The 15,141-nt window shown below is 45.9% G+C and overlaps 1 protein-coding gene across 1 annotated transcript in view; it reads left to right on the plus strand.

Moving 5' to 3' along the window:
• Positions 1-15,141, plus strand: part of jing (AE binding protein 2 jing) — a 63,670-nt gene that overhangs the window by 42,240 nt on the left and 6,289 nt on the right. The window contains exons 2-8 of the mRNA XM_034340816.2: positions 10,176-10,575; positions 10,768-11,090; positions 11,394-11,886; positions 12,177-12,356; positions 14,308-14,449; positions 14,716-14,846; positions 15,058-15,125. Coding sequence (XP_034196707.2) covers positions 10,176-10,575; positions 10,768-11,090; positions 11,394-11,886; positions 12,177-12,356; positions 14,308-14,449; positions 14,716-14,846; positions 15,058-15,125 — 1,737 coding nt within the window. The remainder of the gene's footprint in view (positions 1-10,175; positions 10,576-10,767; positions 11,091-11,393; positions 11,887-12,176; positions 12,357-14,307; positions 14,450-14,715; positions 14,847-15,057; positions 15,126-15,141) is intronic.

A 15,141-nucleotide genomic window follows, 5' to 3' on the forward strand; every position in this document is an offset into this window, starting at 1 on the left:
TTGATTATATACGAAACATCGAGCGGAATTATTTCCAAGCTCGCCGTGCTCGCGATTCCGCTGTCCAGTTTTACGAGCGGACCCGACAGACGAACTTGCGACTCGAAGCAAACGCGGTTACCGATGGAATCTCGTTAGCGGACCTTCCCAGATGAAGACGTCCATCGGTCGAGGAGAACCGGACACCTCTGGAGATCGCGACCGCAAGATTCTGAACGAGCTCGACACCGTGAACGATCACCGCGCGGATCGAATCGTATCGTTTTGAAAGCGATACGTATTTCACACCTTCCCAACGTTCGCACAAATCTATAGAACTGTGCGCGCAGGTATCTCGGAAAGATGCTGCCAGTCGAATCATTAACGTGCAAATCTTAAGAGGTGCGCAGAGTTCAAAGTAAACCTGTTCCAGTTGAGACGCGTTATGCGTGTACACGTGTAAATGAGTTGAATTAGCTGCGAACAGTCGGTTTAACTTTCCCGGTGTTGCGTCAGGAAAGAAACCGTGACTGGTTCTCGAGGAAAAACAAGCCAAGCCCCCGTGATTACTCGTCCGTATCGCTTGCTTATCTCCCTGACTCGCTGACTCGCGCAATGATTCTGACCTTGCTTGCTGTGTACGGGAAACAGCGAGGCAACGCTGAAGGATCTTTCTCTTAACCAGCCGAAACTCGTCGCTTCGGATCTTTTCACCTGATAAACCGGCCAGCTTGTTTGCCCCGGGAAAATATCGCGAACGAAAACTCGTATTTCCGACTGTTGATATCCTCTGTAAAACAGGAAACACCAAAAGGACGTAAATATCTGCCTCGAGGTACCCATACGTGACGTTGTTTTATTCCGAGCCGTGTCAACGTTTATTTCCTACAAAATAACCGTATCAGTTGATGATTTTCGCGAAGAAGAAGAGATACGGAGGGGGATGGAGCAGAAGGGTAGTCGGGGTGATTAAACGTTTACGAGAAGCTTTTCGAGGTCGTTGCGACGCCCCTCGGCGCCTCGCCCTTTTCCGGCTGTATTCAAATCGTCCTTAATGGCGGAGCCTCACGCGAGTTTTGCGCGAAAAGTTGGCGAAATCGAAGGCGTTTCTCTCTCTCTCTCTTTCTCTCGATCCTTTAGCTTCCTGTCTTCTTCGTCCCGTGTTCCTCATTTTCACGGGCCGCTATCGTCCAAGTCCCATTCGACGAACGAGGCAAACGGTAACGGCTGCGACGTGACGCGGGAATAATGGAAATCGTCGTTGTCGTTTTCCTTCGCTTGTTTTCGGCCTTCGGGTCTATTAACTCTCGTCGACAAAGGAGAGATAGCAGAGGGATCGATGGAAACGGTCGGAACCGTCTGATAAAGTCTGTTGTAACGCAAGGGTTGCCGAATGGAATATGTTTGAAAGTAAATTAAAAGGGAGGCTTTAATTGGAAACTTTCGTATATAAAATGTCTTCGGACGAGTGAACTCGTTCTCGAGTGTCATCGGAATTATCGGATGATCCGATCACGCGATCGCTACTCAGAAACGCGTCTCCGTTATAACAGGTTACGAGGTGTCCAGAGAGCACTCGCGTGTACGCCCACGTCGCGACGCGACGCGTCGGCGCACCTGTACGCATCGCACCTCACCTCACTACCTGTACCGCGATCTCGCTAACGGTTACCCGCCGAAAGTGAGATTCTTCGTGGTTACTGTCTCTTTCCGCGAAACACTCCGCTCCATTTATCTAGATACTCGCTTCATTTATCGTTTCGCATCGCTGTTAACCAGTTTATTTTTGTAGAAACAAGGTTCGACCACCTGTTTCTGTTACCCTCCGTACAATAATACTCGAGCGTCGTTAAACGCAAGGTATGGATATTTCTTCGTCCGCCTTTCGTAACGTTACAGTAGCGATAATAGTTGGGTCTGACGGGCGCAATTGCTGAGAAAATAACAAGGCGAGGGGTTAAACAATGAAGGCATCTGTCAAAGAGATAAAAAGTCCATCGAACGGAGGGAGCGATCGGGTGAGAAAGTAATAAGTAAAATTACAGGTAATTACAATGTATTCGCCTTTTGGCGTAATAGGACGAAATAAGAGATAGAGAGTGTACTCGGTAACCGTTGAAGCGGATGTCACGTGTTTCACGTTGGTTCGCGGGCGAGAATAACGAGATGAGAAACGGGAAGTTGAGAGCGTGTCTGGAGGAGGGTAACGATCGGTCGATGATAAAGACGGGTTTAGAGCGGTGGTAATAAACGACGCTAATAATCACGATACGCTGCGATAAGTATGATTGAAATTCACCGTGAAATCATGGCATTAAGATAAGCCTCGTTACGGTAATTTCCTGATCGGTACGTCCTTGCCTGATTCACAGCTCGATACGAAACGATCGGGGATTATCAAGAGCCGATTGTGACGAAATCGTTAGGCCAGGTGTTGCGATAACTTTTCTACGAAACAGCCTTTCCTCTTCTAGTAATTGTACCTGTCATTTCCGCGGTTCCTCCGCTCCGCTTTCAGAACAAAGGCCTTTCTCTCGAAATAATACGCTACTCTTTCATCCCGCTAGATACCTACTCTCCTCGACTCCTGTCGTTCGATTTAAATGGTAAAAGAGCGTTTACAAAGAGCCATGGCAACCCTTTTGTTCCCTCTTTCTTCGTTACCTCTGCTCCTCGAGAACAATCGACTCGATCAATTAGCTCGCCAAGATGAGAGAGCAATCGTCTTTCAAGTATCGAGCAATCATCCCCCCCTTGATCCCGTTTATTTATTTCGAATGGACAAAAAGCGAATGGGAAATGGGAATCGGTCTGTTTCGATTGAACAAGGTGTTTATATTAATAAATTCTTACTTTTTTCAACGACGCGTATCGATCTCGTGGTTCGATCAAGGTTATCGTTAACTGCATCGACATCTGCATCAGCGAAGCGTTCGTTGCATACGGATCGCAGGTTCGCTACTTGGTATTCGCCATGATCGTTGCAGCCTTAGCCTCTCGTTCCTCTCTTCGTGTCTCCCTATACTTAGAACCGTGTTTCTCTTCTTCTTGTTCCTGTCTCTGGCTAGTCTTCTCCTCTTTCACCACCCTATTTCGACGACCGGTCGCGCGCACATTTTCCTTGTCGAGATTATAAGCCAAAGGGTACTCGGTTACTCGAATTCGTTTCTCCAAATGAAATTTGCCCCTTTAGTCGATAAAATTACTTATCAGCAGTACTCGAGTAAAGTATTCGGGTTGTGTAACAGAAGCCAGCGGACCAGGCTGCAACTAGAACCTTTCATGATAAACGACGTAACACGACGTGGACGAGATACACCTTAATTCTGGAGCGTTGTCGCGGTGCCAAGAGTCAGGCAAACCGTGAAATATTCCGACGCGTTTGTCCGTCGCGAGAGGAAGAAGAAAACTCGCCTCGCTCCTGGCGTCCCTTCTTCCCTTCGTCAAGCAACGATTCACAAGAGAAACGTTGAAATTCGAAACTTCGCTCTTATCTGGTTCTCTGCTTTTTTCCCCGTCCCTTTTCACGATAATAGATCGCAGGACTTAATGCAGTGTATGGGTGACCCTTGACACCAACCCCGTTTCGGCTCCTCCAGAGGGAAATCGGTCGAGCGACACTCACGGTTCGTTCGAACCGCCCTTATTTATCCTGTTGACGTTGATTTCTATATGTATTTGGAACATCAGCATATTGGAAATAAAACAGTTAATTTTGTATATTTTGATTTTATTCTAACGGCTCAGAAAAAACACGTCTTGCTTTTTGAAATTCTAGAATACGACTAACTCGAACACCCAAAAGAAAGCTGGGCTCTGGTTTTCTTTTCAAAACTGTTTATAGCCCTGTCTGGCGATGCAGTCTCTTGACTTCGCGTGACAAAATCCAGACACATCTGGTTGTCCTTCTATCACCTTTGTTTAGACTAGGTCTCTACAAACGTTGGGCATTTTTGCTTTTACTCAAGATATATTATTTTACTATTTCAATCTTATTGTTAGTAATAATTCAACACCGCAAAATTACACGATTCCCGATAACAATAGAGGAAGGAATTCCAAGTGGTAGGAGGGAGTTTGGTTCGAGGAAGCGGAGGGATAATTTAGAGATCACTAAATCTAGACCACTTCGCGAGTCGACGTAACTGGCGAAACGGTGGCGAAAGTAAGCTCCAACCCGGGTTATAATCCGTGTCGACGACCTCACCCGACTAATATTACTCCGTGGCCATTGCACAGCAGCGTATTTAATAAAGGGCGCGAGTTACGCACCATTTTTTCCTCGCCCGTTTACGATTCTCGATGGCGTGCCCTCCGCGAATAACGGGCTGTTAACGATAGTATACGCGCTGCGATACGCAGAGAGGGTTCGATAATTATCTGCGAATTTGCGGCCGACACGAATTAATTTAACGAATTAAAATGGCCCGAATGCCGCTCCCATTCGACCTACGGTGATAATAATCGTTCGTCGCCCACGCTTTATATCTCTTTTTCTTTTTTCTTCAGAAATGTGCCAGGAAGTTATCGATCCTAATGGTGCTTGAAAGTTTCATTCGAGTGTCAGTACTAATCCGCTATCACATCGAAGAAACGCGAAACGTTGCCGCGAATCTGACGTGTAGTGTTAAATCCAATTAACAGGAAGCGTACACAGCGAAAGAAGCAATTAAACCGTCTGTTCGATCGAAACGGTGTATCGAGCGTTTCCCACGAGGCAACGAGCTACGATCCAAGCTTTCCTCTCGGCCAACAGCAGAAACGATTCAAAGGGCAAACACGTTCCTTTCAGCGAGATCGAGTTCAAAGTCTGAAGTCGTTTCGCGATATTACCCCGGTCAAAGAAGCATTTAAATATTCGCTCGAGCACCGTCCCACTCGAGGCAGCGAGAGGTATTACCCCGAAAGCAATCGTCGGGGACTTGGACTGGACTGGGATGGCCAGGATTGTTGTTTATTGCTCGCAATAATGTCGCTGAAATTACCCTCCGCTGGGGGGAATTGTTTTTGAAACGCCAGCTGTTCGGTCGCCATTCAAAACGTCGATGGCTATAAAATTACACCGCGTCTGAACTTACTGCAAGCGTTCATTATCATTTCAATGGTTAATTCGTTATTCGTTAGTAGACTGTTTGAAAGAATTCGTGGATTTGAGATTATCCATTATACGAAGAATGTTGTCGTAAGAATTTCACGTTACGCTAATCGATTCCGTCGATTGGTTATTTTTAAATCGAATCGAACGATGAACCTTGATCGGTGGACTGACCTGTCGAAAGTTTCCTAGTTCTTTCCTGCTACTAAAAGTTATTTCTATACCTTCAGAAGATTTTACCTCGAGGATGAATAATAATCAAAGGCAACCTTACTTGTCGTTGCGACTGTGATCGAAAGAAATTGTCGGAGAACTTGATCCTTGTTCCTTGAAACTGACCAGAACTTCAAAGATGCTCAGGGTTAATGATCGTTTAATAAGTTCACCTCAGGGTAGTCGCGACGTCCAATGAATTTCGTTTCTGCCCAGGAAATTACGATAAGCCATACTGCGAATTCAGCAGGATTTCATCCTTTCGTGGATTCGTGTTATTCAGAGGGACGAGGGTGTTTGTCAATATTATGCGCGCGTTCTCATGGCCGCAGGTCAGTTATGCAACGTCGAAGATCATCCACCCCTAACGACGTCCTCTATTCCCATCCAAAACTTTAGTTTCAACTAGATACAGTTTGACGAACATCTCTGCTCGTCCGTCCAGCACCCTCGAGAACTTGCAGGGCTTATCCTCGAGAAAATGCGATTTTCGTCTTGCGAAAATGGATGCCTCGATGTTGGGCGAAAATACGAACGGGATTATCGAGGGTGAAGTTCCTGTACGACGCGTGCTCTGATGAAAAATTTAAACGAAATCGAATAATGCGACGTCTGCTTAGGTTTTTTTCTTTTTTTTTTTTTTTTTGGAGGGGAACAAAGATGGAACGGTGGAGCGCAGGGGTGGTCTGTCAAAATGGCCGACGACCCTAGTCGGGGATTGACCTCTTCCTAAAACGGGGGAGGATTCAGGATACCGATCGAAATACAGTAAATCTTGTGAACGATGTTGCGAGTAAAATTCGGGAAATATGGAAATGTTTGAGAAGAAGGTGTTTGTATGGATGGAAAACGCGGTGGTTCGTTGTTTACCGGCTATGCGGTCGCTTCTGGTTGCGAATATAATTCTGGAGGTATTTAGGTGAGCGTGCATTTCCGGCGTCGAGGAGGAACGATAGAGTTGCAGAGTAAGAAGGAGACAGACGATGAAACACTGTTTTCCCGATGCCTGTTCAACAAAGACGAGGAGAATGTGCGCGCGCATACGCGCTAGCGATGGGACCGATTCAAACGTAGCTACGAAACCCGTCATCGATCAACTGCCAGACGACAGGGAAGATGCGATTAGTCCTTTCCTAGTTTGTTTCCCTTTTTCGCCGCTTATTTAGCGATAACGGTACAATATAATGATAACCTGTTGGCAAGAATGCGAGGGAAAGGAGAAAGGTGCGCGTAATCATCGCGCTGGAAGCTACAATTGCACGTCGGAAGGTACATTAGAGAAGTTGAAAATACACGTTAGACGTTACGAGGAAATTGCATGGAAATTACAAGGAAATTCTTTCGAGCACGATCGAACTCTGCCATAATTCTTACGAAATCAGTCTGCAAATATAACTGGGCGCGCGCGAATGCTGCGTCAGCTAACGTGTTAATAATTACTCAACTTATTAAGCGGAAAGCTCGTGATTTACTAATGAAACGATCTTATTCGGCATAATTGCAATTACAGCGTGCCTTAACTGCTGTGCCAATCAACGCATTCAAAGATATTATCGGTAATCATCGCTTCGAATGAATCGGGTAGCTGAAAGAATAGCAGGAGAAAAAGGTAATCGAGTTAATTAATAACCGAGATTATAATGTGTCTTAACGCGCCAGTCAGCCTGTCGACGCGCTGACCGCCCCACTGGAAACGGCCGTGCGTTCTACATAATTGCGATCACTCGTAATCGGTAGACGCGATCATTTTTCTCCGATTAAAAAGTTGTCCTCCCCGTGTGTTTGTCGCGTTTCAATTTGTTAGGCCGCTGCCGATCGATGTTACCTCGTTATCGATAATCGAGCAGCGACGAAGAGGTCGTGTGCGAGGGCATCATTCCCATCGCTGCACTCCGAAGCTCACGGCCCGTTCACCAAGAAGGGGAACGTACTCGCGAGCAAACGAAGCTAACCGAGGTGACGGAGAGAGGAAAACAGGGAACGTAGCAGAAACGAGAAAGGCGAAAAGGGAATAGAGAAAGATGGAAGGAATATATCCCGTAAAAGAGAGAAAAGAGAAGGACGGCGAGGAATTGGAAGGATGCTTTTCCATCCAAGAACGAGGAAGAGGAGCATGGACGAGGGAGGGTCGAACGATGAAATAAAACAGAGATGTAGTTTTCCGGCGAGAAAGAGAAGGGAGGGTGTTTGGAGGGTAAGAGGCCGCGACACAGGGAAGGAAGGCTTAACAAGAGGATGCAAAGCAGGAACTGCTGATTGAACGTAAGGGATGGAGACTCGTTGAAATTATTTAAATTGAAAATATTTATTAACTTTCGAAAAATCACTTCCGAATTGTAATCGAAAGATACGCGAAGCTTTCAGCTTGCAAAACGATTCGTTTAGCAGCGCAATCGTTTCGAAAGTCGTTCACAAAGACTCGTTGCACGTGCCATGACTCGGCTCCGTTGTTCGCGGTGAACAGAAGGATCTGGAAGTCGACGAAAGTCAAAGCAACGAATATCACGTTGCCGGTGTTTTCGTGATTTCTCAGCGAGCAAGAGTGCGCAATTTCGTATCAACCATTGCGCGTTGTGTACGGACGATCGGGAGAGGAGGGTAAAGAAAAGAAATGACGTGGGTGTAGAAAAGATCGCAAAGACGAGGTAACGTGGGGAAGAAGAATGTTTGCTGGTAAATAGTAAGTAAAAGCGTGACAGAGAAAGGTGGTATTAGAGGAAAGAGACAGGGTGAAAGGATGCAAGAAAATAAGAAAATAAGAAAGAAAGGAAGAATACTACAAGGTGGATGTGTGAGAGAATGACGTAGCTTTGGTGCACCTCCGAGCGGAGGAGCCACCTGCAAGGACAATGTAATCGTAGCGTGATCCAGAGGAACTATCTACGGCACCTCTCGCGATCCGATATCCGCGTTAATCTCGTCGATCTTTCGAAAAATCATTCCCTCTCCGATTGATTGACAAAACGATCGATTCACCGCAAGCTTTTATCACTTCCGTTTAAAGTGAAATTTTCCTGAATCGTAAACAAACGCGCGCATGTTCGACTCTTTCGTCGCATCGAACGAACGTCCGGCTGCAATCGATTCGTTCCTGCTCGCTGTTTACTTCTTTTATTTCTGCTTTCGCAACACGAGCCAAACTTTATCGGTCGTCGACGAAATGTTTATACCGTTCTCGTCTTTCCTTCTTGTACGACCTGAGCAGAATCTTAGGTGTGTTTTTCGAAAGGAATTGTTCGCTAACTTTGGTATCGCTCTAAACAGCGGACTAGGATTCTAACTAATCGGTAATGCGATAAAAATGAAAAATTGTAATACGAACTGTCCGTAAGTAGGATAGTTTGCAAAGTTTGATCTGACATGCGGTTTTGGTATAAAGATAAACGATTGGGAAGGCGTAGAATAGGGTATGGTAGGCAGGCAGGTAGGAAGGAAGGAGGTGTCCCAGTCGAGCCGAAAGAGAGATTCGTGAATCGATAAAAAGAGGAATTTCATGGCACAATGACCGTCATTCAACGGGCCGGGGTTTAACGAACGACCGCGCCTCCTCTGTTCCTCTCGACTGGCCTCTGCTTCTCTGGCGACCAGGAGTGCGTCGTTGCGTAAACGCAATGTTGGAAAGGAATCGTAATGTGGAAAGGTCAGTGTCTTTCTTTCTCCGGTGACGTCGAGAGGCCGCGGCAACTCCGAAAATATCTCCAAGCCGCGAAAACTATCGAGCGAACGACTCGAATAAACGCTGACCGAGCGCGTCCTCCTTTTTCCCCCCCTATCTTTCTCTATCTGTCCCTAATTTTTCCTCGAGGAAAACCAGGATCGCGTTTTACGGCTAACGAGCAAACTCACTTAAGGCGATTGCGCTTTATCGATCCCTGAAAATCCTAAACAATCGTTCGCATTGTCCATTGATTAAGTTGGCTGAAATAGGGTAGCAAGATTTTTCGATCGTAGCAAAGGAACGAGAGAAAAAGGTCAAAGCCCCGTTACGTTATCGCGGTTTGTATCGATCGGCGTATCACGCACGCGTTCGACCCGAACGCAATGCAATTATTCGTCAGGAGCGAGTAAAACGTACTGGTACCAGAGAAAAGGCTTTGCTTTTTAATTGTCCTCCGAACGGAAGACGGATGAGGTTGGTCGCGTTGAAAGATTTTCAAAAGTTGCAGACCGAACCGGTGTTACTTATTTTACTTTTGGGTCGCGGAAATAACAGGATTGAACGCGCGTTCGATCGGTGCAAACTTCATTCCAACATGCATTTTTTCAGCTGCGAAACGCGAACTGGCATGCCATGACATACGATGCTTTTCGCAATAGCTTTCGCGTAACTTAGCTGCACGCACCGATCCGGCAAGGTTTTCTGTTTCGCGAGGTAATCAGGAATTCCTTGTACGCGTCTAAGACGCGGCAAGTGTTTTATTTTGCGAAACCATCGTTTTCTATTAAATGAATTTCATTCCAAATGTCTTTGACTTAATTTTGAATGAACTGTAAATTAATAAAATTTCATATAGCTTGAAGTAACCAGAAAATTAATCAGCATGTTGCAAGCACCGGTCCCTGCCACTTGTAAATCATGGAACTATACGGTCTGCGACACTGCGTCGGGTCAATTGCCGATGTCTAACCCGAGCTTGTAATTAGATTTGCTCAGCCGGTAATATCGTTACACGGTAAACGTCCAATTTCCCTGGTAAATGTTCTCATTCCCCGCAGTCTGTTCCTTGCAGGACGAAAGTCGATCGAAATCTCGGAGCACCGTTAGCGATGGAACTAGTCACTTGAAATATCCTTTAAAATTAGACGTTTTTACGTAGCCACTTCTATTCGAAATACTAATGAACGTCCTCGAGAAGATATCTAACGTTGCTTGTTAATGCGTTTTCAGTGGCGTCGCAGTGTCCTGCGGTGAGTGCAGTAGCAGCGGTACCAGCGACATCACGGAGCCTGGTTCGCCGTGCAGCACGAGTAGCGACGAGGGGGTAGCGATACGTGGCGCGTCTGCCAGTCCACTTCCGTCCCTACCCAAGCTGGCGCCGTCCTCGCAGATCAGTACCAGGCCCCAATGGCCCTGGACCCCGCCGCTGGCGGCAACCGCTTGCTCCACCTACAAGAGGCACAAGGGAGAGCCCGAGGCTGGCGCTCTCCCTAGGTCCGGGGCCGCGGACCCGACTTTCAGAGGAACCATCAAATCCAACGGCAAACCGAACGCCGCTCATCATCATCACGAAACTCAGGGGAAGATCACCGAGTATTTTAAAACTCAGATCAAGCCACAACAACCGAAGGTTTGTTACCATTCGTCTGTAACCCACAGAGCTGTTCTTATAGGTACAGGGAAAGATTCGTAACCTTGACAGTTTTTCCAATGTTCACTGTCAATCTGTATTTAAGAGATAATTCGTTGAAACGTTTCACGAATCTTTCCCTACCTATCGATCGAAATTCCTGACATAGGCCACGTCTATGTCCACGTACAGACAAAGAAGAACAGCGAAGCGATGTCGGTGCTGGTGGCGAAGAGCTCGTCGGAATTTCGTAGGCCCCCAACGGTGCAGAGGAACAAGGGTGGACTGGCCAAGTACCTGGGTACCGTGTTGCCGAACAGTCGGAACGTCTCTACCAACGATTGGGAAGTGAGAGGTCTGACGATGTCACCGCCGCCAACGAAGAAACCTCCGCCTATGATCGTACCGAGGACCAACGGTAAGATGGATAAGAAGTTGCCAAAGCCAGTGCCCAGCTTACCCATCTCGAACGACGTGCTGAAGAACATACCGAGTTGCAAGATATCGTCCCTCAGGTAGGTCACAAGGTTGTCAGGTACGACGCGCCTTAACCGGATATTCAGCCCAGATCGTTGCGAATCGCAATACTTACCCGTAACGGTTGAAACTATGTTCGTCGAGGTACGCAAACCAATATATCTCTTTTTCATGTTTACTTATGTATGATCCTTATTTTTTTATTATTATCTGTATCGGGTGAAGAACTTTCAGCCTCGATGTTTCTCACGAGCATCCTATCAACGAAAGGGAAAGGTGGCAAACCGCAAACTTCAAAAGGGCCATTACTGTAATCCCTTTTATATTGTTACCTCGTATAGGTTGACCTCAGAAGTGAGTCCGAATGTTAAGAGTAGTTCGCCACCCTCGACGCCTGCACCTTCTTTGACCAGCGAGTCGACGACGGCGGTGGTAGGTCCAGTCGACTTCAAGGGATGTATCCTTTCGAAACCGCACGTGAACGAGAACAACAACTTGACGAACGGCTGCGGCACCATCCTGGCTTCCCTGAGGTCTCAAGGCAATCAGGAGCACCCTCTGTCGAGGCTGGCGGTACCGGAGAACACGGAGAGCAAGGAGGCGCAAGTGAGCCCAGCGGACGAAGAGGACGCCGAGGAGGAAGAGGAGGACTCTTCGAGGAGCAGCGAATCGAAACCATCCTTGTCGCCGATACTCTCGGCGCCCACCACCATACGATTTCCTGCGAGGGAACCGGGCAAGGACAGGCAACAGGGGACGGATAGCGGAGTCTGCCGATGGGACAAGTGCGAGGAGAGCTTCGAATCGAGCAGCGGACTTCTCGAACACCTCCAGGTATATCGATGCTATTATCGTTTCGATAAGAAAAATTGATTTATCAAAATGCGTCGCGTTTCGCATTTTTCGCGCATCGAGACCCAATTTCGTTCGTCCACGTAATCGATGTTACGAAATTTTCGTAGCTATCGGTCGCGCGTTGCGTCATCGTCCTTTTGACTCATCGATAAATTGTATTCATTGTATCGGCGTCGCCAGGCTTGGACGAACGATCGAAACAAAACATTTGAACAAGGATGTGAGATGGTAGGGTTTACTCAGTTCGCATTGTTTTATCTGGTTCGCAGGCAGCGCACATCAACACGCAAACGGGTGGCGACAATTTCGTTTGCCAGTGGCAGGGCTGCAAGGTGCAAGGAAGGAGTTCATGTTCAAGAAGGTGGCTCGAACGACACGTCTTGTCTCACGGTGGCAACAAACCATTCCGGTGCATCGTCGACGGCTGCGGAAGCAGATTCAGCTCTCAGGTACGGTGTCGTTCCAATGGTCTCTCAACCATCGTTGGAAAATCATTCAGGAATAATTATCATCATATAAAATCTGTCTTTTTATAACTCACTATCCCTGCATCCTTCCTGATCCAATTCATTCGCTCGCACATGCATCATCAAGTCTGTCGGAATAATTTGTCTGTTTGTTGTAACGGAAAGATTGTAATAGAGGGGGTAAACTTTCTCATTTCAAGTCCATTGTGTTTACAAACAGGGCCGCTTGATTCTGGAGTTACAAAAGTGTCGAAGCAAATTACATATGTAGTTCTAGTTTCTAAATAGAGAATAGAGTGATAGCAGTCGATATGGTGATCAGGTAAGTAAGGGAAAGGCAGACAGAATCTTCCGGCAGACCCAGTAAATCGCTAACTAATCAATTAATTTCATACCAGTTTCTCTAGAGATACACAGTTAAAACGCTTGTCAGATTTGGCATGAACCACGTGAACTAATTGTTTTCGGGTGATTCGTTTAGGTGATTGTTAAATGCGTTCGGAATACCCTGAAGCAATGGTTATAACAAAAATGTCATTGATGAATTGTTGAGGAATATCGTTCGTTCATTCGTTTGTTTGTTGCATTTTTGTTAGTACCAGTGCTTGAGAGTGAAAGATCTCCACGGAATTCCGCAAACTCGTTGTCTTTCGCATCAGTATCTTCTATCTGCTTGTAAACGATAATATTTCTCGTTCGTCACTTTCGACGACCATTCTCTAACTTGCCTGTCCAATTTAACAAAAGAAGAAAAAAGAAAAATAACACGAAAGAAAAGATATCCCCGGACCTATCTCCGTCACTTTGCTATAGGAAATCTATGAGTATCTTACCGTGAAACCGATGTAAAACTAATGAACTTGTTTTTCCTGTTATCAAGCATCCAACGAGCACGCTCTCAGATATGCCAGATGTCAGGATGTTCAGTGTATCCCATGTACTTCTTTTTTTAAAAATATTTTTCTTGTGTTTAAATCCTTGATCCGGTGTACCTGACGTTGGGGGTAACGTATCCAGCATCTAAAAGAGGGACTGCTACAACGAACCTATACGACCTTGGGTCGTTGGATCGAAACTGATGTTTGTCGATAAACTTTTCGCTGCTAACACTTTCCCATTTGCCTCTTATCGTCAATAAGGATACGTAACGAACGTATATTTTCCTCAAAAGTCGATAATTTTTATTCATTTTTCATTGGCTTCCATTTTCACGATCAGAATCGTCAGACGATACCCATCTCTTTCACTTCTCCTTTCATTAATTTCTCTTTTTAAAGAAGTTAGAACAAATAGAAATGAGTATTTATAGAAGAATTGGATGACGCGGTAAGCGTTCATCATGCCGGGAAAGTGTTAAACGGTGTTAAAGGGAACCGACGTACTTTCCGGTTTACATTCATGGAACGTAAGTGAAGCTGTGTCGGTTAAGACCCAAAGAACGTCGACGCGTGTAATCAAGCTTCGTATTTTTATCGGAAAATTCAGTCTTGGGGGATACCCTTTGCGACTTTTTGTTCTCTCATCGATCGATCAAAGTTTGTTTTGGTAAAGCTCGTGTCTTTTGTCTTAACCGTTACTTTGTAGTCGAGCAAATGGACCGATTGTCTTCGATATGCTGGCATTTTCCAGGGACAGCTGACACAACTGTCCACTCGCAACAATATCTCCTCTCGAGATCTCAGGTCGTGTCTTTGTCTGTCCCTTCTTCTCTAGACCATCGATTATCAAAATGAGTCACATACTTTTATTCTGGTACTGAAAACGTATCTAGTTTCATTGTTGCATCATGCAACGTTTGCTGTCCAATGATCGTCGTAACTCTGGAACATTTTTGTTTTGATTCAGTTCCACCGTCTACGATAAGGCGGAACAAGACGCTTTCCCTGGAAAGTGTCGGAGGTTCAGATTTTGATCGGCAAATTTCCTTTTACAGACCGCTCTGGAGAGGCACGTGAACGGCCATTTCAATCAAGTGGAAACCAGCAACAACAGCGGCAGACGGAGCTGCGAAAGCGGAGGAAAATTGGTCAGAAGAAACGGGAAAAGGCTACGATATAGGCGGCAACCTTGGTCTGGTAAGTATCGTCTCTCATCGAGTTGTATAGCCGCGTGCAACGACGCTTTTCCTCTTCTCCGTGTATAGAAAGAGGCGTGGCTTAATTGCCGACTCGAGCCGAACTATGCCGAGCGAGTCGGACGAGTAGTGGGGGCTTTATCTTAACCGAAGGTTAACCCGATCATCTATGCACGAAGCTGTACACCTATCTAAGAATAGTTATTTGGGAAAGACACGAACAATAGAGGGCAATAGGTAGAAATAGATGAAATTTCTCTTTTGCAGCGAGACTGTTCGATTACTTCGACTCCGGGGTGATGGAAGGTCTTCAGCATAGGTTACTGCAACTGGCAAAATCGAGGACGCAAGGTCGATTAGCAGAGACACCAGGAAATTCGATGGCCCTAACTAGTCAAGTAAGGGAATCACAAAACATCAAATTTTGTTTCCCTTGCTTTCTAAGAAAACTGTTACAAAATAAACTTTGATATACGATTGAAAGAAACAGTAGAATATGATAGTGACAAGTGTCTTTAAATAAAGAAAACAGCATGCAAATACCCATACTGAAATCCCATCTTACGATATGTTAATCCTCGTGATAGCTGTGAACCGTTTTATTCGCAGGTATTAGCTCGAAGAGTAGAAATGGACGGGAAGACTAAAGTACTGTTGCGATGGTATCCTCCGGATATGTAAGTATTTTGAAAG

This window comes from Osmia lignaria, chromosome 15 (assembly GCF_051020975.1).
Source record: "Osmia lignaria lignaria isolate PbOS001 chromosome 15, iyOsmLign1, whole genome shotgun sequence".
Classification (NCBI taxonomy): domain Eukaryota; kingdom Metazoa; phylum Arthropoda; class Insecta; order Hymenoptera; family Megachilidae; genus Osmia; species Osmia lignaria.